Raw genomic sequence first — 27318 nt, 5'->3', positions numbered from 1 at the left:
GCCGTTTTGAGTTTCTGAGATCAGTGGCCGAGCCTGATCTTATCCTCGCTTGAGAGCCACACATTTCTCAATCATCGGGGATCATCATCATCTCAAATATGGGATGTTGGAGCCAAAACCCTATCACAGTACAGGTCACTGATAGAAGCATTTTCCTTTCCAATCGGTCCAGCTAAGAACACACTGTGTAACAAGCTGGGCCACTGCTACTTTTTTACCCAGTTCTGATCGTCAAGGTGTGCAAGGGATTGCCAAGGTTGTCATCAGCATGAGTTTGTTGCAGCTGGAATGGTGGTCCTGAAATCTGTCTCTGTCATTATTGAGGAAATACAACACATTTGTTCACGCTGTCACAGTTACTGCTCCAGATCAGCCTGTGGAGAAGTCAATATGACGAAACAAGGTAAACAGCAGATTTTCTGAGGGACTTTTTTTCTTAATTAGCTTGAGATTATTCTTGTCTTCAATTCATATCCAAGTTGTAGGTGCACACTTCTGGATTCAACTTGCCTGATGCCTACTGTGCACAATAACCCATTTGAAAATAGGTTCAAGTGACGGTCTGAAGAAGGGTCTCGACCCGAAACGTCGCCCATTCCTTCTCTCCTGAGATGCTGCCTGACCTGCTGAGTTACTCCAGCATTTTGTGAATAAATACCTTCGATTTGTACCAGCATCTGCAGTTATTTTCTTATACTTGACTTTCTTTACAGTGTGCTGGGGGAGAGTGAAGTCATCAAATTTTTAATCAGGTAACCACAGAGACAATCAATACACGTTGTTTACTTTGGTTGGCTCTATGTCCAAATGGGATACAGAACACTCAGTTGAGAAGACTCTATGTGCAATATAGTAAATTACACGTAATCTGTATGCTAAAGATTACAATATATTTTGTAATCAAGATGTGCTGTTTTCAATGGGTATGCCATATTACTGTGCTACATATAATTAACGGTCAAAGATTACAGAATACTGTGAATGTCATGCTGTACATGCATACAATTTTTAACATATTTAATAGAACATAATATAACATAATATAATAATATGATATCTATATATAAATAAAAATATATAAATAAAAATAATTAATATAATCGAAGGTAAACACAAAATGCTGGAGCAACTCAGCGGGACAGGAGAGAAGGAATGGGTGACGACGTTTCGAGTCAAGACCCTTCTTCAGACTGAATTCTGAAGAAGGGTCTTGACTGAAGTCTGAAGAAGGGTCTCGACCCTAAACGTCACCCATTCCTTCTCTCCAGAGATGCTGCCTATCCCGGTGAGTTACTCCAGCATTTTGTGTCTACCTTCGATTTAAACCAGCCTCTGCTGTTCTTTCCTACATGTCAATATAATCAATATATGTCTTTTTAACTTGATTAATATAGACAATTCTGTTATTTTTTGCATGTTATATAGATAAATATTATTGCAGTTGTATAAGATTTTTGTGAGTCAGTTACACGCCATCTTAACTTTAGTTCCTACCAGCAATTATTATATTGGGGACTTATTTTGTGTAATGCAGAAAGTCCCCTGGAGGATACGTGGCAATTGCCGGTTGAGTTACCTACTACTGTGATTAAAGAAAGGTAAAGAACCCAACTGTATCCCGATTGTTACCCAAAGTGTAAGAGTGACTGGAGTAATTCAACAGCAAAAACCTAACGTTACACAATGTGTTCCTGTTATGGGTTGTAGTGTGCACTGTCTATTGAGTGGCAGAGATTACAATGTTTAGGTGCGATTTGTATTGCATTATATTTCTACCTTTACAATAGACAATAGACAATAGACAATAGACAATAGGTGCAGGAATAGGCCATTCAGCCCTTCGAGCCAGCACCGCCATTCAATGCGATCATGGCTGATCACTCTCAATCAGTACCCCGTTCCTGCCTTCTCCCCATACCCCCTCACTCCGCTATCCTTAAGAGCTCTATCCAGCTCTCTCTTGAAAGCATCCAACGAACTGGCCTCCACTGCCTTCTGAGGCAGAGAATTCCACACCTTCACCACTCTCTGACTGAAAAAGTTCTTCCTCATCTCCGTTCTAAATGGCCTACCCCTTATTCTTAAACTGTGGCCTCTTGTTCTGGACTCCCCCAACATTGGGAACATGTTTCCTGCCTCTAATGTGTCCAATCCCCTAATTATCTTATATGTTTATACTGGATCTCAACTATAGTATAAGAAGATAACTGCAGATGCTGGTACAAATTGAAGGTTTTTATTCACAATATGCTGGAGTAACTCAGCAGGTCAGGCAGCATCTCAGGAGAGAAGGAATGGGTGACGTTTCGGGTCGAGACCCTTCTGAGGTCATCCTATTCGGCCCCCCCGACTCCATCAAATCGATAACAGCCAGTCTTGGAAGCCTATCCTGCCTAGTCAAACCGCATGTCAAAAACCTCGGCGTGATATTTGACTCTGCATTAAAATTTGACAAGCAAGTCAACGCTGTGGTAAAAGCCAGCTTCTTCCAACTTCGAACCACAGCTAAAATCAAACCTTTCCTCCAATTCGACGACACTGAAAAAATCATTCACGCTTTCATTTCCTCCCGCCTAGACTACTGCAACTCCCTATACACTGGGATCAGCCAATCTTCCCTGTCCCGCCTGCAACTGGTCCAAAACGCCGCAGCGAGACTCCTGACGGGCACCCGTAAAAGGGACCACATCACGCCGATTCTGGCCTCTCTCCACTGGCTCCCTGTACGGTACAGAATCAACTTCAAGCTCCTCCTATTCACATATAAAGCCCTAAATGGACATCCCCCCCCCACATCAAAAATCTTCTAACCCACCTCTCTAAATCCAGGTCCCTCAGGTCGGCCGACTTGGGGCTACTCACTATCCCGCGGTCTAGGCTTAAGCTCAGGGGTGACCGCACTTTTGCGGTTGCAGCTCCTAGACTGTGGAACAGCATCCCTCTCCCCATCAGAACTGCCCCCTCCATCGACTCCTTTAAGTCCAGGCTCAAAACCTATTTCTACTCCCTAGCGTTTGAGGCCCATTGAGGAGGCGCTGTGAACTGTTTTGTATGTGCTGTTATGTTTGCATGCTACTGTATGTTTCATTTTTTTCCCTTAGTACCTAATCAGATGTACAGCACTTTGGTCAACGTGGGTTGTTTTTAAATGTGCTATACAAATAAAATTGACTTGACTTGACTTGACTTGACTAGATAAAGTTGAGATACCCAGATTATGCAAGTACTTTGGCTGTTGTTTCTTTGTTTCAGATTGCGATAGTTTCTGTGTTTCCCATGTTAACTTCGCCAGTGTGGGGAGAGTGAGTAGGTTTCAAGGGAGTGGGAAAGAACTGCAGATGCTGGTTTAAATCGAAAGTAGACACAAAATGCTGGAGTAACTCAGCGGGACAGGCAGCTCTCCCTTCGGCCCTTCGAGCCAGCACTGTGATCATGGCTGATCATCCACAATCAGTACCCCGTTCTTGCCTTGACTCCGCTATCTTTAAGAGCTCTATCTAACTCTCTCTTGAAAGCATCCAGAGAATTGTCCTCCACTGCCTTTTGAGGCAGAGAATTTCACAGATTCACAACTCTCCACAGAGTGCAAAAGTTTTTCCTCATCTCCGTTCTAAATGGCCTACCCCTTATTCTTAAACTGTAGCCCCTGGTTCTGGACTCCCCCAACGTCGGTAACATGTTTCCTGCCTCTAACGTGCCCAATCCCTTAATAATCTTATATGTTTCAATAAGATCCCGTCTCATCCTTCTAAATTCCAGTGTATACAAGCCCAGTCGCTCCAGTCTTTCAACATATGACAGTCCCGCCATTCCGGGAATTAACCTCGTGAACCTATGCTGCACTCCTCAATAGCAAGAATTTCCTTCCTCAAATTTGGAGACCAAAACTAAGCAGGGTCTGAGCATAACCAGCTCCTGCATTTGGAGGCATGATGCTGACTCCAGTGCAGTATTGATTGTCATTGGAGCTGCTGTTCCTTGAAATGAGAAGGTAAAACAAAGATCTGTTGGCTTGTACTTACAAATATTTCAGATATGGAAATAAATGTATTATTTTATTGTGCTAGGTTAAATAGAAACCCCCCAAAATACCAAGAAGGAGCAGGTATAAGCTGGAGCAAACAACAAACCACTGGAGATAGACACAAAAAGCTGCAGTATCTCAGCAGGTCGGACAGCATCTCTGGAGGAAAGGATTGGGTGACGTTTCGGGTCGAGAGCCTTCTTCAGACTGTGAGTCAGGGGAAAGGGAAACGAGAGATATAGACGGCGATGTGGAGAGATATATAACAATTGAATGAAAGATATGCAAAAAAGTAATGATGACAAAGGAAACAGGCCATTGTTAGCTGTGGCCAAGGTGGAAACAAGTAGTCACTGGAGGAACTGGAGGAACTCAGTGGATCAGGCAGCATCTGTGGAGGGAATGGACATCTGATATTTTGGGTTGGGACCAAACTGATGGCGAATGGGAGAAAAGCTGGAAAAGAGTGGTGGTTTAGGGAAAAACCGAGCAAATGATAGGTGGATATGAGGGGAGGTAGGTTGTTGGCAGAAAGGCTTGGACAAGCGGAAAGACAGAAAGCTTGACAGAAAGGTGTTGGACAAAGGCTTTGAGGTGACAAGGAAACAAAAGGATATTGGATTAGGAAAGAAGAGGAGGAGTGAATGTAAAGCCAAAGGGAGGGAAATGAGGATGGGAATGAAATGGAAATCTGGGCTTTGAAGATGAGGGGGGTGGGAGATGAATGAAAGGAGGGAAAAGGAACAGGATAATGGGGATGGTGGGAGAACTGGGACCTCTCCTATGCAGGTCTGAGGAAGTTGTGTGCTTTTGGTGCTGTCTTTAGTTTAGTTTCGAGATACAGCACAGAAACAGGCCCTTCGGCCCACCAAGTCCGCGCCGACCAGCAATCCCCGCACATTAACACTATTCTACACACATTAGGGACAATTTTACAGTTTTACCAAGCCAATTAACCTATAAATCTATACGTCTTTGGAGTGTGGGAGGAAACCGGAGCTCACAGAGAAAACCCATGCAGCTCATGGGGAGAAAGTACAAACTCCGTACAAACAGTCCCTGCAGTCAGGATCGAACCCGGGTCTCTGGCACTGAAAGGCGCCACCATGCCGCCCTTCTTCGAACCTCTCATGGCATTAAGTCCATTGGTACGGCACACAACTTGAAGGCTGTGGCAATATCCTATTGTATATTGTTCATTGCTAATCTAGATTTCAGAACTGAAGCTGCAGTCTTTGGTTGTCGTCAGTGGTGGTGTGGAGTTTGAACCCTTATGACTTGAAGATGGTAATGCCACCATTAAATCAAAGCTTTGTTCTTCTCCAAAAGCAGGCTTGTGCACTGTTGCAGGCCATGTCGATTTGACATAAAATGACTGGAGAGCTGAGGGAATAATTTCCTTCTGTGCTTGTGAAAGGTCATGGTTGCAGGAATCACGAGAGTTCAAGAGCTGTGGTTTCATTATTGTTGGTGACTATTTTTTTAAAATCAAGGGTATTGCAATTTTTATAGATATTTATAAATGAAGAAAATACAACAGCTATAATACCTTTGTATCCTTATTGACAATCCCCAGGAACTGAACGCAGAAACAATGTTTGTGGAAAAGCTGTGCATCATTTTGTAGTCATAAACTGTCTGTTTATTCATTCATTGTTGAACAACCAGGATAAACTGATATTTAAACAAAAAATGCATTTAGATCTCGGTGCTTTTTTTGGAACTAAAAGAGAAACCTCTGATATACCAGGAATCTTGTTATAGCTTAACATAACTATTTATACAAAATGCCTCTGGGGACGTCTCCTTCACAAATGTGAATCGGAATGGTTTGTTGCCATGGCGATGAAGCTGGTCTTTCTCCCATGTTATACCTGGTAACGTAGGAAACCAGGAACTGATTCGGTGTGGTTTAAAATGTGCAATAGAGGGATATTCTGTAAAGCAAAAAAAACCTTTGAAAGATGCAACATTGTAATTTATGGGTCACACCACAATAAGGCCTCCCACTGATAACCTTTTGAAAGAGCAGAGGTGGGAAAAAGCAATGGGGGTTGGAAGTGAAGAAAGATTTATATTTTCTATCCTTCCTTGCATCTCCAGTACAAGTCTTTGTCCTACGCACTGTAAATTAACTTGAGGGGCAATTCCTAGTGTTTTCAGGATAACACAATTGATAGCTCAGACAATGGATGATCAATTAATGCCACCATCTCAAGGGACAAGAAACTCCCTTCTAGTTCCCCGTCAAATTGCATGCAATCCCTATGAATTTAAATGGCGTACTGAAGAGTGAAAGACTTGGATGGACTGGTTGTGGAGAGAATGTTTCCCCTAGTGGGAGAGTCTAGGACTGGAGGTCATAGCCTCCTCATGAAAGGACGTTCCTTTAGAAAGGAGGAATTTCTTCAGTCAGAGGGTGATGGATCTCTTTGCCACAGAGGCTGTGGAGGCCAAGTCAATTAATATTTTTAAGGCAGAGATAGATTTGTGATTAGTACGGGTGTCAGGGGTAATGGGGAGAAGGCTGGAGAATGGGGTTAGGTGGGAGAGATAGATCAGTCATGATGGAATGGCGGTGTAGACGTGATGGGCCAAATGGCCTAATTCTGCTCCTATCATGACCTTATGACCTTCTAAGTCACTGGGTAAAAATAATAACCTGTACTCAGTCACTCTGCAGAGTATGTTATTTACATACACAGCAGCAATTCACAAAGATGGTTCATCACTCTCATGTCTAGGGCAACTACTCATGCCTGATAAGTGCTTGCTAGTGATGCTCGCATCCCAAGAATAAACAATAATAATGCTGTGGTAAATGATTTGATCATCTGCTTTGAGCCCTTGTGTGGGAAGCAGATCATGCTGACCTGTGTAAATGATCAAACCGTATTATGTGCCAACGTCATGTGTAGTGTGAGTGTTTATTTTTTTTACATTTCCAAGCTTTAGTCAGATCCCTCTAAACAGAAACCATTTAATCGGTGAATCAGTGTCTCTGGCAAAGCCTTGGATCTGATGAGATGTGGGGAAAATGAATTTCCCACCAAGATCATCTGAATTCATAATTGTGACATCTCTTCTCAGCGTGAGAATATACATTATGATCAAATCTATTATAATGAAGACAAAGAAATTAATATTGAGCCATCAAATACATCACCTTGCATCCTGACTCTTCAGGAACAAGATTTGTCATAAATAAGATCATAATTTCAGGAATTAGAATGGTCAGGTAATTTTGTTCATTGCCTTAATTCGAAGATCAGTCTGAAGAAGGTTGTCCTGACCTGAAACGGCATCTGTCCATTTCCCTCCACAGATGCTGCCTGACCCGCTGAGTTTAGTTTGGTTCGGTTTAGAGATGCAGTGCGGAAACAGGCCCTTCGGCCCACTGAGTGCATGCCGACCACCGATCCCATCCACAATCTACACTTGGGACAATTTACAATCTTACCGAAGCCAATTAACCTACAAACCTGTATGTCTTTAGAATGTGGGTGGAAACTGGAGCACCTGGAGAAAACCCACACGGTCACGGAGAGAACATACAAACTCCATACAGTCAGCACCCGTAGTCAGGATCGAACCCGGCTCTCTTGAGCTGTAAGGCAGCAACTCTACTGTAATGCCACCGTCCCACCCCAAAGTTCTTCCAGATGTTTTTTTTTGTTGCTCGAGGTCCCAGCATCTACGTCATTCTTGTCTCTGCTTTAATCTTATTGTTTGGTTCATGGGCATCAATGTACCTGGAACATATCTCATCACCTCAAAAGATGGGGTCACGGGATATTTGGCAGATCCCTGGACCAACGAGAAGGCCCAACGTCCCTGATGGTTCAACACACCTTGGATAATCTGCTCAAAAGGTGACGTAGTCCAACAAAAAATGCAAGCAGTTAAAAAAAATGTTGCGCGTTTGTAAACCTGCATGGGTTAAAATTGTTTGGGGCCCGTTCAAAATAAGCTTTTGGCAATCTCCCTCATTAGACGCTGTGGCTATTTATAGGTGTGTGGCTGTAATTTATTTTCTGCTCTCCTCCCTTGGGTCTTATTACCCTGGTAGTGGCTTTAAAATAATGCCGTTCAAAGCATCAGTCACCATAGAAACTTGGGAGAAGGCAGCAGTGGGTGCCAGAGACCACGAGAGACGAGGGCAGTGGAGACCATTCCAGCTGCCCAAGTTGTGCCTCATTTCCTCCTCTACCAGGTTCATCATGGCAACAGTAGAGTGGACGGCAGCCAAATTAGCAGCGAGCATGCGGTTAATCATGGAATGATCCGGAGTCCCAGCTTTAACATTGGCCGCCCACACAATTATCAGACGGCGCTCTGATATTTCACTGAAAGGTGTAATATTTGACAGGTTAAAAGCTTTTCTGGAGCTATCAGTTTCAATCAGCCTGCTATTATAATTCATCCCACGTTTACATATGATCTTGGAAGGATGCGACGTAACATCTCAAACCTTCTGTGGTGTACTTGTGAATCTAATGCAAATGATCATTTGCCACCTTGATAAGTCTTCCATACTTTTTGAAGTTTAAATACTATTTACCTATGCGTCATCCTTTTTTTTCCACGTTCTCTCTTTGTAACCCTCTATGGGGCTCCACCTAATTGGATTGATGGGTTGGTTTTGAAAGCCAGCAAAGACTCGATGGGTCCAAATTGCCTCCAATGTCATTGAAAAAGAATATGAAATGAAATGCTGTACAACCAGTCACCATTTGTCCTACATTAACTTTATTGCCAAGTGGCTTCAGTTTTCAAAGACTCAAACTTGTTTGCAAACTTGTTTGGGACTGCACTGTGCCAACGTGGTAGAGTTGCTGCCTTACCGCGCCAGAGACCCGTGTTCAATCCTGATCAGGGGTGCTGTCTGTAAGGAGATTGTACATTCTCGCCGTGAGCTGTGTGGGTTTTCTCCGGGTGCACCGGTTTCCTCCCACACTCCAAAGACGTACAGGTTTGTAGATTAATTGGCTTCGGTAAAATTGTAAATTGTCCCGAGTGTGTTTAGGATAGAGTTAGTGTGCGGGAATCTCTGGTCAGCACGGACTCGGTGGGCCGAAGGAACTGTTTCCACACTGTATCTCAAACCTAAACTAGACTTGGTTGGTAGGGAAGAGAAGAAGCGGTCGGTGCAAGGATTTTAAAGTCTTTGCAAACTGAGGCCTTGCTACAATGGAGCTAATGAACAGCAAAGGATTGCTGGGTGTAAATTATTTGGCATTGGAGACCATTCAGACTGTCGCATCTTCGCTGGCTCTTGGAGCCATCGCATCAACTTGTATCTCGTATACGAGAACACAAAGTGCTGGAGTAACTCCGTGGGTCAGGCAGCATCTCTGGAGGACATGGATAGGTGACGTTTCATTCCGGGACCCTTCTTCTACTCTGACCTCTTGCATATATTTTTAATATATGACGATATAAAAAAATCCCCATGCAAATATTTCTCATATTTTGCAAGAATACAACATATGTACAGTTGGCAACAAAACTCATGTTTTAAATACCTGCGATCAGACGTATTCTCAATATTAAATAGAACGTGTGCCATTAAGTTCATAGACATTCCATTCCCTGAATACTCACACATACTTCTCACCAATATAACACTCTACTGTCTTCAATATCTATAAGCCAAACAGACATTAAGTCTTTGCACAAAATGCATTCCTTGTGTCCATTTCTTCCATGGTTTCTTTCATTCTACTTTTTGATAACAGGTTGATGCTCTGTAGACTCAAAGCTTTGGAATACCCTCCCTAAATCTTCACAGCTATCTAACGTCGAACATAGAACAATACAGCACAGGGACTGATCCTCCGTCCCACAGTCTGTGCTGAATATGGTGCCAATTTAAACTAATCGTCCCTCCCTGCACATATCCTCCATTCCCTGCATCCCCCATGTGCCTATCTAAAAGCCTCCTAAACAATACAATACAATACAATATATCTTTATTGTCATTGTACAGGGGTACAACGAGATTGGGAATGCACCTTCCATACAATAAATGCAATAAATTAATTAGCTAATCAGTATAAATTTAGACAACCCAGTGAAACAAAATTAGAAACAGTTTTAAAACAGAATAAAGTTCAGGTAGGTCTGTGCCGGTTCGCTGTGCGATGTGACCATCCGGCTCAGCAGGACCGGTTCATAGCAGCTATGGCCCTGGGGATGAAGCTGGTCCTGAGTCTGGAGGTGCGGGCGTAGAAGGCCTTGGAGCGTCTGCCCGATGGTAGAATTTCGAACAGACTGTTGCAGGGGTGTGAGGAGTCTTTGTGAATGCTGTTGCCTTTTCTGAGGCATCGTGTGTTGTAGATGTTGTAGATGTAAATAAACTTTCCTCCTTATAATACTATCTTCAAAATGAAGATCATCACCCACATTTTTGAAGGGTAAAGTTATTCAGGCAAAGAGTTTGTTGGATGAAAACAGATTATTTATCTTTTAAAAGAGAATTGAATTTTTTTTTAAAATAACATAATTTAGTGTGTGGGTAAAAATAGAACGGAACTAAATAAAGATTGGCTCTTTTGAAGATGAGCATAATGAGCTAGATATAACCAATTAGAAATCTCTTTCAGGTGGTTGGTATGAACACAAGAAAGGGGTGTGGAAATGGATTTAGGGGATGTGTAGGAAGGAACTGCAGATGCTAGTTTAAACCGAAGATAGACACAAAATGCTGGAGTACTTCAGAGGGACAGGCAGCATCTCTGGAGAGAAGGAATGGGTGACTTTTCAGGTTGAGTCTCTTCTTCAGACTGGCTGAAGATGGATCTCAACCCAAAATGTTACCCATTTTCTCCAGAGATGCTGCCTGTCCTGCTGAGTTACTCCAGCTTTGTGCGTCTATTTTAGGATTAAGGGGATAGTCCTTGCAGAAAACCGATGGGTTAAAAAAGGAAAGCAGAGTAGAGTTGACTGAGCAACGTGATCATAAGAAATAGGAGTAGAATTAGGCCATTCGGCCCATCGAGTCTATGCCATTCAATCATGGCTGATCTATCTCTCCCTCCTAAACCCATTCTCCTGCCTTCTCCCCATAATCTCTGACACCCATACTAATCAAGAATCTATCTATCTATCTATCCATCTCTGCCCTAAAAATATCCACTGACATGGCCTCAACAACCCTCAATGGCAAAGAATTCCACAGATTCACCAACCTCTGACTAAAGAAATTTCTCCTCATCTCCATGCCAAAAGAATGCCCTAGAGGCTATGGCCTCTAGACCTAGACTTTCCCACTAGTGGAAACATCATCTCCACATCCACTCTATCCAAGCCTTTCACTAATCTGTATGTTTCAATGAGGTCCCCACTCACTCTTCTAAACTCAATGATGTGGCTGAGGTTTTCGCATGTGTTGTGAAAGTGACAAGTGTGAACAACAATCTGTTGGAGGAACTCAGCAGGTCGGGCAGCATCTGTCGCATCTATGGAAGGAAATGGACAGACATCATTTTGTGCCAGGACTCTTCTTCAGACTGCTGGAATTGAGGGGAGATGCTAGTACGGAGAGGTGAGGGGAGAGGGTGGGACAAGAGCTGGCAAGTGATGGGTGGTCTGAAGAAGGGTCTCAACCCGAAACGTCACCCATTCCTTCTCTCCAGAGATGCTGCCTGTCCCGCTGAGTTACTCCAGCTGATTGCGTCTAACTTTGGTTTAAACCAGCATCTGTGGTTCCTTCCTACACATGTCATTTTACAATGGATGGGTCCAGGTGAGGATAGGTTGATAGATAGATAAGTCAATTTGGTGGGCGGGGGGGAAAGAGAAGGGTCAGGATAGTAACCAAGGCTGGAAAGTGGTTATAAGTCTAAGCTATTTATGTATAGTTTCAGCAAAAGGCTTATGTCTACGTGGAACTTTTCTTCTTGGGACATCCCAAAGTCGTTTATTGTATTATTGGAAATATGGCAACCAACTTAAATACAATGCATTCCCCAGATGATAAATCGATGATCGGAGAGTCTATTTCATTGGCGTTGGTGATGAATAAAAGTCATGAGAATGCCTGGGAGAGATTTCTTGCTCCTTTTCTAAGCATCAACAAGCGATATTTAACATCCACGTGAAATGACAGATGAAATGTTTCAGGATTTCTTTCGAAAGGCACCTTTGACAATTCACTGCCACGAATGTCTGCCTTGATGACGTAAAGACTGACATTTGAACTCTAAGCCTTCTACAAATGTTATGACTGTGCAATTGCTGACACCTTGGAGAACGAAAAAAAACCAAATGGCAGGAGAGCTTTTAACTCATAAATAGAAAATGTAATTATAAACGTCAGTGCGCAGAGTGTGCAGAGAACTTGAAGGGTAGGAGAAGTAGCTTGATTGCCGCATGCCAACTAAATTAGTAGTAATTTCCTCAGCACTATCTAGGAATGCTTTAGAGGCAAGATGTATGTGTATTTTGCTAAATTACTATCCACAGGCATCTGGTCTGTGTCGAGATCTCGAATTAATATTAGAAGCAAAGTACCATTGATATTCTCTCACTGTCATCTGACTGTAATTCAAGACTGATTTATTTCAGTTTGTCGCAAGAGAAACGCTTTCAACGAAAGCAGCGGCTAAAGTCATTAGCAGCAAGATCGGATGATTGCAGGTTCGGCTCTGCGAGGGATCCATCGTGCGAGGTGCTCTTGTGTGGAAGGTTGTACATCTCGGTCTTGTCCTTGTTCAAGCAAACTGTTCAGCAACGTAAGCAACCGGTAGACTTTGTCGTCGTGGGATATGGGAGAATGGAGTTAAGGAGAGGGAATACCCTAGAGTTTTCAAGAGTGGAATATGGAAATAAAACAAAAAATGGAAAATGCTGGAAACTGACCACAATCATTTAGCATATCTAAATTAATTGCCTAGATCTGCATTTTAAACAAAATTCAATGTTTGGAGCTGGCATAAAACTTGGTAATATACCTGTGGGGAAATATTAACAAACTTCACCTTGTTTTTGATATATTCATAAATTGTCATGGGTTGCTCTTCAATCCTATTTTCCAATAACATTTCAATGCTCCTTTTGGTTTTTGTAGTGCCCCGCTTACGTTCTTTCCTGCTTCTTTAAAAGCTCCTTGAAATCCTAACTGATTTCATCTTCTTAAACCTTGCATCTGTTTTTTTTGCTTTGGCCAATTTACAACCTTTCTGGTCATTCAAGGTTCCCTTACCTTATCATCCTTATCCACCTCCTCACTGGAACATGCTGATCCTGAACTCGGATCAGCTGCTCTTTAAACATCTCCCACACGGCTGATGTGCGCTTACAGATGCTCCCAATTACTCTCCCTAGCTCCTGCCTGATAATGTTGTCATTTGCCCTCCCCTAATTTAGTACATTCCCCCAAAGTTTAGGTGTATTTTATTATTCTTGTAGAAACAAAGAACTGCAGGTGCTGGTTCATAGCAAAGATAGACTCGGAGTGCTAGAGTAACTCAGAGGGTCAGGCAGCATCTCTGGAGGAAAAGCATACGTGACGTTTCGAGTCGGGACCCTTCTTCAGACTGAAAGTGGGGAGGTGGGTGGTTGAAGAGCTGGAGGCGAGAAAAGGCCAGGACAATCAGGGCCGACAACAGATGACCTCAGGCAGGGAGGTGCCCTGGGAGGCTCTGGCTGGCTCGGGAAGGTGCGATCTCAAGAGGGCTACAATGTGGTTAACTATGGAACTGGTAAAATGACCAGGGTGGAGGAAGGGGAGGAGAGTGTTCGTAGAAGTTATTTAAAATTACATAATTCAACGTTCATACCACTGGGAATATCTTTTTTCATAAGTGTCTTAAAACTTACGAAGGTGTAATCACTGTTCCCAAAATGCTCTCTCATTCAAACACGAGCCACCTCACTAAGCTTGTTATCCATTACAAGGCCCAGTCTGGCACCTAAAATAGTTGGATTAACCACAAGCTCTTTCAGTCCTCTTGGATGCACCTAACAAATTCTGTTCCGCCTTAGCCTCTTGCACTAAGAAAGTCTCAGTCAATATTGGGGAGGTTAAAGACACCTTCTGGGATAATTTCTTGCTTTTAGATCTCTCCCTAATATGTCTATATATCTGTGTAGGAAGGAATTGCAGGTGCTGGTTTAAACCCAAACACCATTCTGAAGAAGGGTCTCGACCCGAAACATCACCCATTTCTTCTCTCCAGAGATGCTGCATGTCCCGCTGAGTTACTCCAGCTTTTTATGTCTACATATCTATTCCTCCATCTCCCATGGATTATTGGGAGGTTATGGTATAATACCATCAGAGTGATTGCACCTTTCTTATTTTTGAGCCCTACTTGTGGATGAAGGCAGTGAAGAAAGCTAATGACATGTTGGCCTTCATGACAAGAGGAGTTGAGTATAGGAGCAAACTTCTGCAGTTGTACAGGGCCCTAGTGAGACCACTCCTGGCGTACTGTGCGCAGTTTTGGTCTCCAAATTTGAGGAAGGACATTCTTGCTATTGAGGGAGTGCAGCGTAGGTTCACTAGGTTAATTCCCGGAATGGCGGGACTGTCACATGTTGAAAGACTGGAGCGACTGGGCTTGTATACACTGGAATTTAGAAGGATGAGAGGGGACCTTATTGAAGATTATTAAGGGATTGGACACGCTAGAGGCAGGAAACATGTTCCCAATGTTGGGGGAGTCCAGAACCAGGAGCCACAGTTTATGAATAAGGGGGAGGCCATTTAGAACAGAGATGAGGAAAAACTTTTTCACTCAGAGAGTTGTAAATCTGTGGAATTCTCTGCCTCAGAAGACAGTGGAGGCTAATTCTCTGGATGCTTTCAAGAGAGAGTTAGATAGAGCTCTTAATGATAGCGGAGTCAGGGGGTATGGGGAGAGGGCAGGACCTTCACCAGAAAGATGGCAACAATTCAAGAAAGCAGTTTGCTGCTACCTTCTCAGCGACAAAAAGGAATAAATCATAAATAGATAATTCCCCTCATGATTTTATAGAGGTGCAGAAGATCAAGAGGGAGACTGCACGCACAGAGTCTCTTTCCAGGATAGTGGAATCAGGAACAAGAGGGCAGAGGTTGAAGGTGAGAGGGGAATGATTTGATGGGAACCTGAGGGCTTACCATTTCACATGGAGCTGGTGGGTATACGGAACAAACTGCCAGAGGAAGTAGCTGAGGCAGGTACAATAACTAAACAGAAGCCTTCCTGAGGTGCCGTGGCTGCGATGGTTTAGCGGAACATGCAACTGGGAATAGACACAAAATGCTGGAGTAACTCTGCGAGTTTGGCAGCATCTCTGGAGAGGAGGAATGGGTGACGTTTCGGGTCGAGACCCTTCTTCAGACTGACGTCAGGGGAGAGGGAGGTACATAGGTAAGGAAGTGTAAGGTGTAAAAACAGGACAGAGGGGATCCGCCCGTAGGACCCGAAGACTCGGTGGACAGCGATACCGGGATGCGGTGACTGGAGAAGTCGGATGCGAGGAGCAAGGGCCGCTAGGAGGGTGAACCGGGATAATACCTCCAGTACCTTCAAGGTCGGCTGCAGGAGTCGCCCTGAGACACAAAGATGGCCGGGCAAGGTGAGGGATGTCGGTTCGCGGCCGATCTGGTCAAGGGCGACGGAGGAAGGCCCTGCAGGAGCCTGGGGCTTACCTGGATCGGGAATCGCTCCAGTGGACTGAGCCCATGGTTCAAGCACCATTGAACCATTGAGTTGTTTAAGCAGGTATATGGGCAGGAAAGGTTTGGAGAGTTGTGGACAAAATGCTGGCTAATTTGATCTGCTTAGATGGGGCATCTAGATCAGCATGGATGAGGTAGGCTGAAATGCCTCTTTCCATGCCACTTGACTCGGTAACGAAGTGCAGCTTATATCAGAGATGTCCACTTCCTGTAAAGGCAGAAAATGAAGCACAAAGATGCTGGCAAAGAAATCTTTGCCAATTAGTTAAATAGGTGAAAGGCTAAAACATTTCAGATAATGAAAAATAAAGTAGTGAGTAGGATTAATGAGACAGCTTTGCTAAGGTACTGATGCAAGTGTAAAATGTCAAACTGTGGCCTTCTGTGGGGAAAAAAAGGCATGGATAAGGAGAATCGAGCAGATCGCTGAGCAGCATTACAAATAAGTGCAATGAAAATGATATTGTGCAAATTGGTAGGAAGATTGCAAATAGTCTTGTTCAATTCAAGGACAGTTTCTTCCCAGCTGTTATCAGGCAACTGAATCATCCTACCTCAACCAGAGAGCAGTCCTGAACTACTATCTACCTCATTGGTGACCCTCGGACTATCCTTGATCAGAATTTGCTGGCTTTACCTTGCACTGAACGTTCTTCCCTTATCATGTATCTGTACTCTGTAAATGGCTCGATTAGATCATGTATTGTCTTTCCGCTGACTGGATAGCGCACAACAACAGTTTTTCACAGTACCTCGGTACACGTGACAATAAACTAAACTGTAAACTGTAACTGAGACAGGGTCTGTGAACTGGATGGAATAACTGGGCTATTAGAAAACATAGAAAATAGGTGCAGGAGTAGGCCATTCGGCCCTTCGAGCCAGCACCACCATTCAATGTGATCATGGCTGATCAACTCTCTCTTGAATACTGTATTGTACTGAGAAAGTTGTGAGGCAGAAGATGGTGACTTTGGTTGCCCTGTTGTTGACTTACACGACGTTGGAGCTCATCCAAGCCTGGATCTTGGATAACCTTTCTGACACCAGATTCCAGAAGAGCCAAGAGATGTGACATGAGGAAGAGGTCAGAGAGCGGTCAGTAGACAAGTGAAATCTCTGCTTAAAACTTTGGATAAGGCTGTGAATTTCAAACAGGAATAGGGCACTTGGTCCCTTACACTTGCTCTGCCATTCAATGAAATGATGTTGGATCTGATTTTTACCTCAAATCTGACCTCCTGGCTACCCACAGGCCACCTTTCACTCCTTGAACATCAGAGATGTCTCTACCCTTGCCTTAAAAATGTTCAAAGATTTTCCATCTAATATCTTTTGGAAGAGAGCAGTCCAAAGACTCGACATCTGAGTGAAAAGACGAGTGACCCTAATTTCTAAATAGTGACTCCCGAGTTATTATTTCCCCAAAGGTAAATATTCTCTTCATACCCACTGTATCTAGGCACGTTTCAATTAAGTCCCAACTCCTTCTTCGAAACTCTTGCTTTCAAGAGAGTTAGATATAGCTCTTGGGGCTAAAGAAATCAAGGGATACGGGGAGAAAGCAGAATCAGAATCAGAATCAGAATAACCTTTATTGTCATCCAAAAAAACAAGTCTTTTGGACGAAATTCCGTTACCCACAGTCCAACAATAAGAGCAATAAAAATAAGCAGGAACAGGGTACTGATTTTGAATGATCAGCCATGATCATATTAAATGGCGGTGCTGGCTCAAAGGGCCAACTGGCCTACCCCTGCACCTATGTTTCTATGTTTCTATGTGCAAGTGAAGGGAAAAGATGTATGCTATTTGTGATCAGTCACCGTCCTGCAAAGGTGCATCATAAATCGAAAGGACCTAAAACATAGAATCGTACAGCACAGGAACAGGCCCTTCAGCCCGCAATGTCTGTGCTGAACATGATGCCAAGATAAACTATTCTCATCTATCTGTATGTGATCCATATCCCTCCATTCCCTGCATATACGTGTGCCGAGCCAAAATCCTCTTAAACGCTCCTATCAATTTTAGCATTCCACAAGCACCATGCAGTCAGAGCCAAACTGAGTTTGCTTTTAATTTTTCTGATTGAATTACTTTGTGAACTGCACCAAAATGCAGTGCTGTACAACAGAATGTCTAGGCATCAAGTTTTTGGTGCATTAAAATACTTGGCTTGGTATTATCATAAGATGGAGGTTTCTGGATACATTAACAATCAAGCTCAGAGGAACAGTCACATAAAATATGGCTTATTTCTTCTGTGTAAATTATAGGGTTGAACTTTTGACCTGTGAAAGCACAATAGATTAATCCTCGTGGCAATCATCTATTCTTTCAAAATGAATGAGCTATCTGTGCACTGAAGTTGTTTTCCCCACCTCCTTTGGTTAATTATTTCAAGTGTCCCTGTTAAGTAATATTAAAAGAAAAAATACCTCTGGTTTAATCTATTATTGCAGAATTGCTTTGACTTTTGGCAGCTATCAGCGAGATTTATCTGTTGCAATTTGCGTTGTTTTGCATGGGGTAAAGGGACTGGTTTGCAAACGGCAAGTGGTGCAGTTTGCCAAAAAGGCACGCTGGTTTGCCTCCAACTCGCGTTGCACCTGCAGCGAAGTGAGCTGTGTCGCTAAATGGTACACGAGTGGCAGAGGTATTGTTCCCTTGCACGTCACATTGAATAACCCACCATCAAGCCTCACCGCAATATCACTTTATTCACTTGCTGATTTTCAATTAGAATCGAATGCAACTTGGAGCTGCACACACTGACCTGTTGATACATCTCCAGTGTTATTTTGGAGAACGCACAAGAGGCGAATGCTTAGGAATGTATATGTTTGCTTGTTTTCCGATAGAGTGGCCGATTGTTCTTTTAAAAAAAAAAAGTGAGGTCATTTCTTATGATCAGGGAACAAAATTAAATAGTCGCCATGTTCCAGCCAGATCACTTTCCAGAAGGGTTGGGGGGAGGGTTAGTGCAGGGCAAAGTTCACCGCGACCTGTAGCAGCTGGAGAGGCGAGAAAACTATCTTGTCAACAAGGAATTTAAAACGGTCTCAAAACTACACGATTATTTGTGCAGGGATACTGACAGGTGATGGATCAGCCCAGACATTGTTGTTTCCATCTGCACCAAGCACAGGAGTTTCTGCCCTAATGTAGGAGATGCTTAATTGCCTGCATTGATTACCTAGGGCACATTTGCTGATGGGATTAAGTTGAAAATTAAAAACAGACAACTGTTTTTATTTAATATTTAAATGCTGGAAATAACCTCTAGTTCAGCTTTTGTGCAGATTCTTGAGCCCGCATGGTTATTTTTTTTGGGGGGGGGGGGGTTTTGAACAAGGTACATTAAAAAAAGTGTTCTTAATATTATTTTTAATTGATATCTTGGATGACAGCAATTTCTTATCGACTCATGCGCACTAATAGAAGTGCCCTCAGTTGAGATGATTGGAACCCAATCTCACACCACTAAAAATGTTCCCGATGTTGGGGGAGTCCAGAACCAGGGGGGCACAGTTTAAGAATAAGGGACTGGCCATTTAGGACTGAGATGAGGACAAACGTTATCACCCAGAGAGTTGTGAATCTGTGGAATTCTCTGCCACAGAAGGCAGTGGAGGCCAATTCACTGGATGTTTTCAAGAGAGAGTTAGATTTAGCTCTTCGGGCTAAAGAAATTAAGGGGGTATGGGGAGAAAATAGGAAAGGGTACTTACTGATTTTAGATGATCACCCATGATCATGTTGAATGGCGGTGCTGGCTGGAAGGGCCGAATGGCCTACTCCTGCACCTCTCATTTTCTGTTTTTCTATGTTTGTAATTCCAGCTTTCTTTTCCCACGGAACCTGAACCAAGGGTTTTACTTGGTCTCACTCAACCTGGTGGCGCTGCGAGGAAATTACAGGGGATTAAGATTTCTTTTTCTATCCCTCCTCCCCTCTACTTGGCTGCGAGAGGAGAAATTCATTGACTAGGAAAAGCTTCAGAGATTGTATCGACTGTCTCCAGTTTAATTCCTGCATGTGATTGGGACACTGTGGATTACGGAGCAGTGGTGGAGAGGGGGAGAGGAAATAAGTAGCATCTCGATGTGAAATGAAGACGGGATACTGATTTTTAAAAAAAAATTTATCCGGAAAAGTGGTGTCTGATTTATTTTGGAGTTTGGAGCAGATCAATTCTGGCGTGGCAGGAAGGAGCGATAGACCGTAAATCTGAGCCAGCCGACCCGGAGCTGTGTGGTTTCACCAGCAGTCATGGCTTAATCTGTCTCTGAGACGTCGACACATGGATTGAGCCTTTGATGGGATCTCGATTATATGCCAGCAGCCAGCCACTGTGTTTCGGAATAACCCGGAGTGTGTGCTCGCTTCTTTTAATAGACTGGACGTAAGATGAGCGAGGAAGTAAAGAAAAATGGTTCAAAACCTGGTCACAGGAAGAAGAGGGGGAAAAAGGTAAACGGGAGTTTCTTTTTGTTGTTGAATGGGAAAAACAAAAAAATATATTTTGTTTTTATTGTCCACTTTTGCCTGCCCGTTGAATCCATAAAGCAGAGTTTGGTTTATTCAATAGAAATTAGAGGCACTGCTAGAATGGAAGCCTGTGTTGTTTTCGTCTGGTGCTGATGGGTGTGTTCGGTGAAGGGCTTTTAAATAAGACTTCAGAGAGAATGGCACCAACGTGAAACGGCGTTAAAGACCTGTCTGCAATTCTCATTTCAGGAGCATTTAAGCCAATGCAACAATGTTCACCTGTTCACCAAACCTACTTTTGCTGCCATTTGCTATTTCTTGGCTCGATAACCTTTTATAACCATACTGGAAGACGACAGTGTTTCATGGGAGAGCAAGCTTCTATCTTTGTCGAAGCAAAGTGAAAGTAAATTGTAGAATAAGATTTTATTTTTTTTGCCCCGTCATCTATTTGCATTTTTTTTTAAAGCGTGGGAAACGAAATGAAGCTGTTTGATCGGAATGTGTGGTTTCTCCAGATGGTTGAGTTGAGGAACAATGTAAAAAGTCGATATGTCAGGGGTTAATGATCAGAGAAGACAAAGGTACTGGAAGATTCGTCCTTCGAGTTTATTCCATCTGTCGGTCTGAATTCGGAGTCTGTGTGTCTTGACAGGGTTTTTCTTTAAACGAGATGGATCCGAATAACGTTTCTTATTGTACCTTGACACTTCCAGTACCAAACACCTCCCAGCCCATCTTTTGTCCAACATCGCCCATTGATTTCTTTTTCCTGATCAATATGGTGAAGAATCGCTGTCTATTGTTCGCAATTCGCGAATATTCGTGTCACCCAAGAGTCAAAAAACCCCACCTGTGTCCTCTAGGTGGGATGCAGATGTATTTTATGTTGGATATTTCCAGTGCTCTTGCAAAGGTTGTAAATATTTTACCCAGACCGAATTATTAACCTTAAATCTTCCAGGAAAGTCAGCAATTGAGTAGGTGTTATTATTTTTTTTGGCTCAGTCAATGATGGATTTTCCCATTTTATACATCACTCTCCCTGGTCATCATTTTCTTTGCGATGTTGTTGTAAAATGAATTTCGGGAAATCTACTGTGAGATAATGAACAAAGAGAAATGGAGGAAAGTTTTCAAAGGTGGGGTTTTTTTTATTGTAGGTTCAAGGGTTAATTTATAATTAACTTGGATGTTTCCAATTTTCTATCTCAATAAAGACTGAATACATTGCTTGGATTTTTTTTTTCCTCCAGTTTTTCTTTGTACTCGGAGATATATTTTGAGATGTGCCTCAGTCCGTCAGCATTTGCATCGTATTAATTTTTTTCATTAGGAAGGGATAATTGAATAATATCCCTGTTATCTTACAAGTTGTGTCTTCGTTAATATATCTGGATGCGATAAGGCACAGATAATATTGTGCATCATAAATATGTCGATCCCGTCACACCATGCCAAGCATTGGGTGTGGCTTTTATGTCGGCATTTCAATCTTTTGGAGGTTGATTTTAACAGGAAAAAAAGTTATTCCCTACTAGTTGTTTACATTAGTAGAATTTTCGGTCAATGTTGTACAATTGTGTTTAGAATTGTTCACTTTGAAGTCCTGTTGTCCCAGTTTTCCCAGTATTTTATGGCAGAAAAAATCTATATATTTTGTTTTAGACTCTCCATGAAACCTCCAGAAAATATCTAATGATTTAATTGAATAAGGATTTTGCACTAACACATTGTGAGACTGATTGTTAATGTCATGATGTGCATTAACACTCCAGCTTCCTATTTCTGTACCTTCTGACCACTGAGGCAATTGGGCACAGGTGACACTGAGAGAGGAATAACCAGCTTGTTCAGGTTAATGACAGAGGCCGATTTATTCGCCTTGATTTAGTTGCGGGTATAAATGTAGGCCAAAAGGATTTTCATAATAGAGCAAGTGGTTGATGGTAGGATCATGCATGTTGAGTCATGTGGCCTATTGTTATGAGATCATAAGTGATAGGAGTAGAATTAGGCCATTCGGCCCATCAAGTCTACTCCGCCATTCAATTATGGCTCATCTATCTCTCCCTCCTAACCCCATTCTCCTGCCTTACCCCCATAACCTGACACCTGTACTAATCATTGTTCTGTGATTTGTTAACATTTGGTGCACCTTAAGCCTGGCTACACGTTACTTAGAAATGTATTATATCTACAATGGGGAAACAACAATTCTATCAAATCGGTCCGTATTCGCAATTATACTCTGTAGATACTATCGCCCACTCTAGTTTGACACAAAATGCTGGAGTAACTCAGCGGGACAGGCAGCAGTTCTAGTTTCCTCTTTCTTTAGTCCGCACATCTCTTATCCCATCTTCCTTAAAGATGTAACAAAGCTCTGTTAAATGCAGTTATCTTCTCTCCAACATCTAATCCATGGGAGTAAGTAACCTTAAAAAGAGGTTGAAACTGGATACCACAGGTTACAAAACAAATGTCCGATTTGGAGAAGAAGGATCTCGACCCGAAACGTCACCCGTTCCTTCTCTCCAGAGATGCTGCCTGTCCCGCTGAGTTACTCCAGCTTTTTGTGTCTATGTCTGATTTGGAGGAACAGCACCTTATATTCGGCTTGTTAAGCTTAGAACTCAATGGTATGAGCATGGAATTCTACAATTTTAGGTAACACTCGACCCTCCAACCTGTGACCCCCTCAACCATACCCATTTCTTTCACTATCCTGCTCCCCCCTTTTCCCCAACCAGTCTCCATCCACTTATAACCCTCCCTTTGGTTTTATATTGTGCTTCGAACACTCTGCTGGAGTAACTCAGTGGTTCAGGCAGGATCTCTGGAGGATTGATGATATTGTGGCGGCTCCCAACCCCTCGGCACGGGAATGGACAGGTCCAGGGGGGCGGCTCTTTGCTACAGTTATAAAGGACGAGGTTTTGGGCGCGATTTCATTCTGGCAAACTTGACCGGTCTGGCAAACGTAATAAAATCAAACCTCCCGAAATATCCGGCTCCTCGCCTTTATTTCGGGCCTTTCTCGACGCGCCACAGTTGGTGACCCCGAACAGTCCATTGATGATATAATGGACGCAAAATGGAAAGCCGACCGTTCGTCTGGCTTGCAGGCCGACCAGGCGGTATCTATCAAGCTCCCGACATTCTGGACCACCCGGCCTCGCGTTTGGTTTCACCAAGCGGAGGCTCAGTTCCAGCTGCGGGGCATCACAACAGATGACACCCGTTTTTTCCATCTGCTGCGGGTTGCCCAGCCTCGGCCACGAGGTCGCTCCCCCTTTGCGGGTCCCTCCGCCTGTCCCTCCGCCTGCCGACTTTCGTACGCGGTCCGGTCGGGTTGTGCGACCACCAGTGCATTTCGTGCCTCCAGTTCTGGGGGGGGGTCCCTGTGGCGGCTCCCAAGGGTCGGGCCATACCACTACCGACCCCTCAGCACGGGAATGGACCGGTCCAGGGGGGCGGCCCTTTGCTACAGTTATAAAGGACGAGGTTTTGGGCGCGATTTCATACTGGCAGACTTGACCGGTCTGACAAACGTAATAAAATCAAACCTCCTGAAATACCCGGCTCCTTGCCTTTATTTCGGGCCTTTTTCTACGCGCCACAATATTATGGATTGGGACCATTTGTATTTCACATCTCTTTCACCCCTTTTCTCTCCTTTCATCTATTGATCTCTGGCCTTTGTCCGCCCACCTGCCAATCAAAATCCCTCTCACCTGTATCCACCTATCACTGACTTTCCTAGGTTCCACTACTCACCCCCCCCCCTCCTCCCTACAGGGAACCTCGGTAATGATTCCACTGGGTCTTCCCGTTCCCCCTTTTTTTAACCAGGTTGCCCCAACTACTCCCCACCCATATGCTAATCCCCCCCCAGTGCTCGCTTCCACCTTAAATATATCCACTGATGGCCTCCACAGCCTTCTGTAGCAAATAATTCCACAGATTCACCACCCTCTGACTAAAGAAATTCCTCCTCATGTTCTCCTTAAAAGAACGTCCTTTAATTCTGAGGCTGTGACCTCTAGCCCTAGACTCTCCCGCTAGTGGAAACATCCTCTCCACATCGTCTCTATCCAAGCCTTTCACTTTGGAAGGCAGATTTTCCAATTTCAGTTAACCTACGCTTCTTTTCCCTACCAGTCCACCAAGGTTCTCCCTCCCACTGTTTACCTCTCGCGTTTCCATCACCCACATCCTCTCTACTTCAGTTTCTTCTTCCCTGGCTAACCCTGCTCATATCCACCACCATCAAGCTCCACCTGCCCATTATCCCTGTACTTTCCTGGTTACATATTATCTACCAGCCTGTTTCACCCCCCCCCCCCCCCCCACCCCCCCTTACCTCTTTGCGCACTCTGTCCTGATGGATGGTCACACCAGAAACACCGACGATGCCTCAACCTCCACAGATGCTGCTCAACCTGCTGAGTTCCTCCAGCCATCTTTGGTTTTGATTGATGAATTCAGAAACACTCTGCATTACATGGAACCAGATTGATTATAATATAATATTTATTGATGAGAAACCAAAGATTCACTTAGAAATTACTATGTAAATTGACAAGCAGAAATAAAGCTGTCTTGCAGGAATAATAACCAAATTAAAACCCACTTTCAGTGTAACCCCCCTGCAGTACTCAGATACCATTGTCTCCTTAAAAACACAGTTTGTCAATTTCACCACAAGTGGCCATTCAAATTGTCAAGCAATCACTTCTTCTTGTGCAATGATACTTTATTTAACAATGTGATGCACAGCCTTTGGTATTTTTAGCTCGCAGTAACAAAAATAAACGTATAGCCATCAAAAAGACTTCTTTTTGAAAATCCTGTGGAGAGCAAAAAAACTTTGAGCCTGAAACTCTCTACCCCCTTTTTTTCCCAATTGACATAATTATGTTCACAATGTGATTTTTTAAAATAGAGTGCAAGGTTTCTTAAGAAAGCAACTATCACGTTATAACAGAACTACCCGTACCATGTAATTGTTTTCATGGTTTTTATCATAATGTGATGTCTCAGTGAATATGCCTTTTGATCGTTGAATGGCACCATTGTGGAAGAGAAATTGTTTGATGCTCGCTCTTCTGTCAAAGGCATACCAGTACAGTCTGGGACTTCGGGTTATCTTTGTGAGGCAGATCATCTTGAAAGATGCATTTAGGGACTGGAGTCCTCAAAATAAACCAGGCAAAGGTCATCTGATTCATCTGTGAAATATGTAACATCTCAGGACACCAGAAGCAAACTAGGTTTGTTTATCTGAACATTTTACAATGCCACGTTAACTCCTCATGGTCTAATTGTGCTTGAGAACACAAGAGCCGGGGCGGTGGCATAGCGGTAGAGCTACTGCCTTGCGGCGCCAGAGACCCTGGTTCGATCCTGACTATGGGTGCTTGTCTGTACGGAGTTTGTACGTTCTCCCCGGGACCGGCGTGGGTTTTCTCCGGGATCTTCGGTTTCCTCTCGCACTCCAAAGACCTACGGGTATGTAGGTTAATTGGCTTGGTATAATTGTAAATTGTCCCTGCTGTGTGTAGGGTGGTGTTAATGTGCGGGGATCACTGGTCGCTGTGGACTCTGTTGGCCAAAGGGCCAGTTTCCCGCACTGTATCTCTAAAAATAAAAATAAAATAAAACAGGATGAGGGCAGGCACTCCTTCGAAATGTATTCCATCATTCATTTAGATAATTGCTGATCTGTATCTTGACCTCATTCCCCCATCTCAGTTCCTTCACTCAAAACTCTTGCTGAACAATCAGAGTATTGATATTTTCAATAGAATTTGGGGGTGAGCGTTGCAGATTTGAGGGAATAGTGAATTTAACAACCTGCTAGACTGTGATGTCGAGTAACTTCCTTACATCACTCTTGGATGGACTCGCAATGCCGCAGTAACTCAGCGGAACAGGCAGCATCTCTGGAGAGAAGGAATGGGTGACGTTTCGAGCCGGGGCCCTTCTTCAGACTGAGACTCGGGAGAGGGAGACACAGAGATGAGGAAAGGTAAGTTGTGTAAATGACAGATCGAAGCAGATGATGATAAGGGAACGTAGAATGGTTCATCGTTAGAGGAGGGTAAGGTGACAACGGTCAGTAATATTTAATCAGGCGGACAGTAGAACTAGTCGGAGAACTAAGACGGGGGAGGGACGAAGAGAGAGGGAAAGCAATGGTTACTTCAAGTTCGCGAAATCAATACTCGTACTGCCTGGTTGTAAGCTGTCCAAGCGACATCACCCTTAAATGGTTTAGCTCCATTTCAAGGCTTCAAGTCTTTTGTTCTGGATGCGCCGAACCAAGGGAATGGATTTGCTCTCCCGAGTCAACCGGTTCCTCCCACCCTTCAAAGAGACGTACAGGTTTGTAGCTTAATTGGCAAAAGTTGTAAATGGAGCAGGCACAGTGAAGTTCTTTGCTTGCATACCCAAGGTATGCAAATAGTCGCCACATAAATGGAACTGTCAAAGTTACAAAGTACACCCACCGGCTCCTTCTTTGTCCTCCGCTCTCCTCCTCCCGGCGGTCTCCCCACTCCAGCTCGTCCATTGTTCTTACCCCCTCCCCCCTTCACGGTTACTCTCCCGCGCCCCTCATTGACGGCCAACCGTGGGTTGACCCGGGAGACTCCCACTGACCCGCAAGACTCCCGCCGTTGAGGCCCCACCATTGCCGAGGTCCAGCTGCCGAGGCGATGAGCCTTGTCCCTAATTGTCCCCGGTGTGTAGGATAGTGCTCGTATGTGGGTTGATCCCCGGTCGGCATTGACTCGGTGGTCCAAAGGGCCTGTTTTCAAGCTGTATCTCTAAAGTCTAAAGTAAATCTAGTTCCCCTCTGATCACCAGCAGTCTACTTTCCTTTACGTCGCAAAGGTAGTGCATGCAGGTGTTAGCCTGTTCGTAAAGGTAGTGCACGCAGGTGTTAGCCTGACAATAAAGGTAGTGCACGCAGGTGTTAGCCTGCTCATCGCCATTGTCAACACAAGGTTCAAAATGGAGGATTCTGAGAGATAGTCTGGGCTGCACAGTGTTTGGTTTGGCAGGCCTGACTTTTTAGTTTAGCTAACAGAAACAGCACGGAAACTGGCCCTTCGGCCCACCG

General features: G+C 43.7%; 1 protein-coding gene across 2 annotated transcripts in view; it reads left to right on the top strand.

The window, feature by feature from the left end:
- ank3b (ankyrin 3b) overlaps positions 1-27318 on the top strand; it is a 515038-nt gene that overhangs the window by 68524 nt on the left and 419196 nt on the right. The window contains exon 1 of one of the 2 annotated variants that reach the window (XM_078413210.1): positions 19657-20171. The exons of the other annotated variant lie outside the window; for it this stretch is intronic. Coding sequence (XP_078269336.1) covers positions 20109-20171 — 63 coding nt within the window. The 5' untranslated portion in view covers positions 19657-20108. Of the gene's footprint in view, positions 1-19656; positions 20172-27318 lie in introns of those variants that run through there. 2 annotated transcript variants of the gene reach the window in all.

This window comes from Rhinoraja longicauda, chromosome 16 (assembly GCF_053455715.1).
Source record: "Rhinoraja longicauda isolate Sanriku21f chromosome 16, sRhiLon1.1, whole genome shotgun sequence".
NCBI lineage: Eukaryota > Metazoa > Chordata > Chondrichthyes > Rajiformes > Arhynchobatidae > Rhinoraja > Rhinoraja longicauda.
Note: the sequence above shows the minus strand (reverse complement) of the source record. Positions and strands in the feature narration are given on the sequence as shown.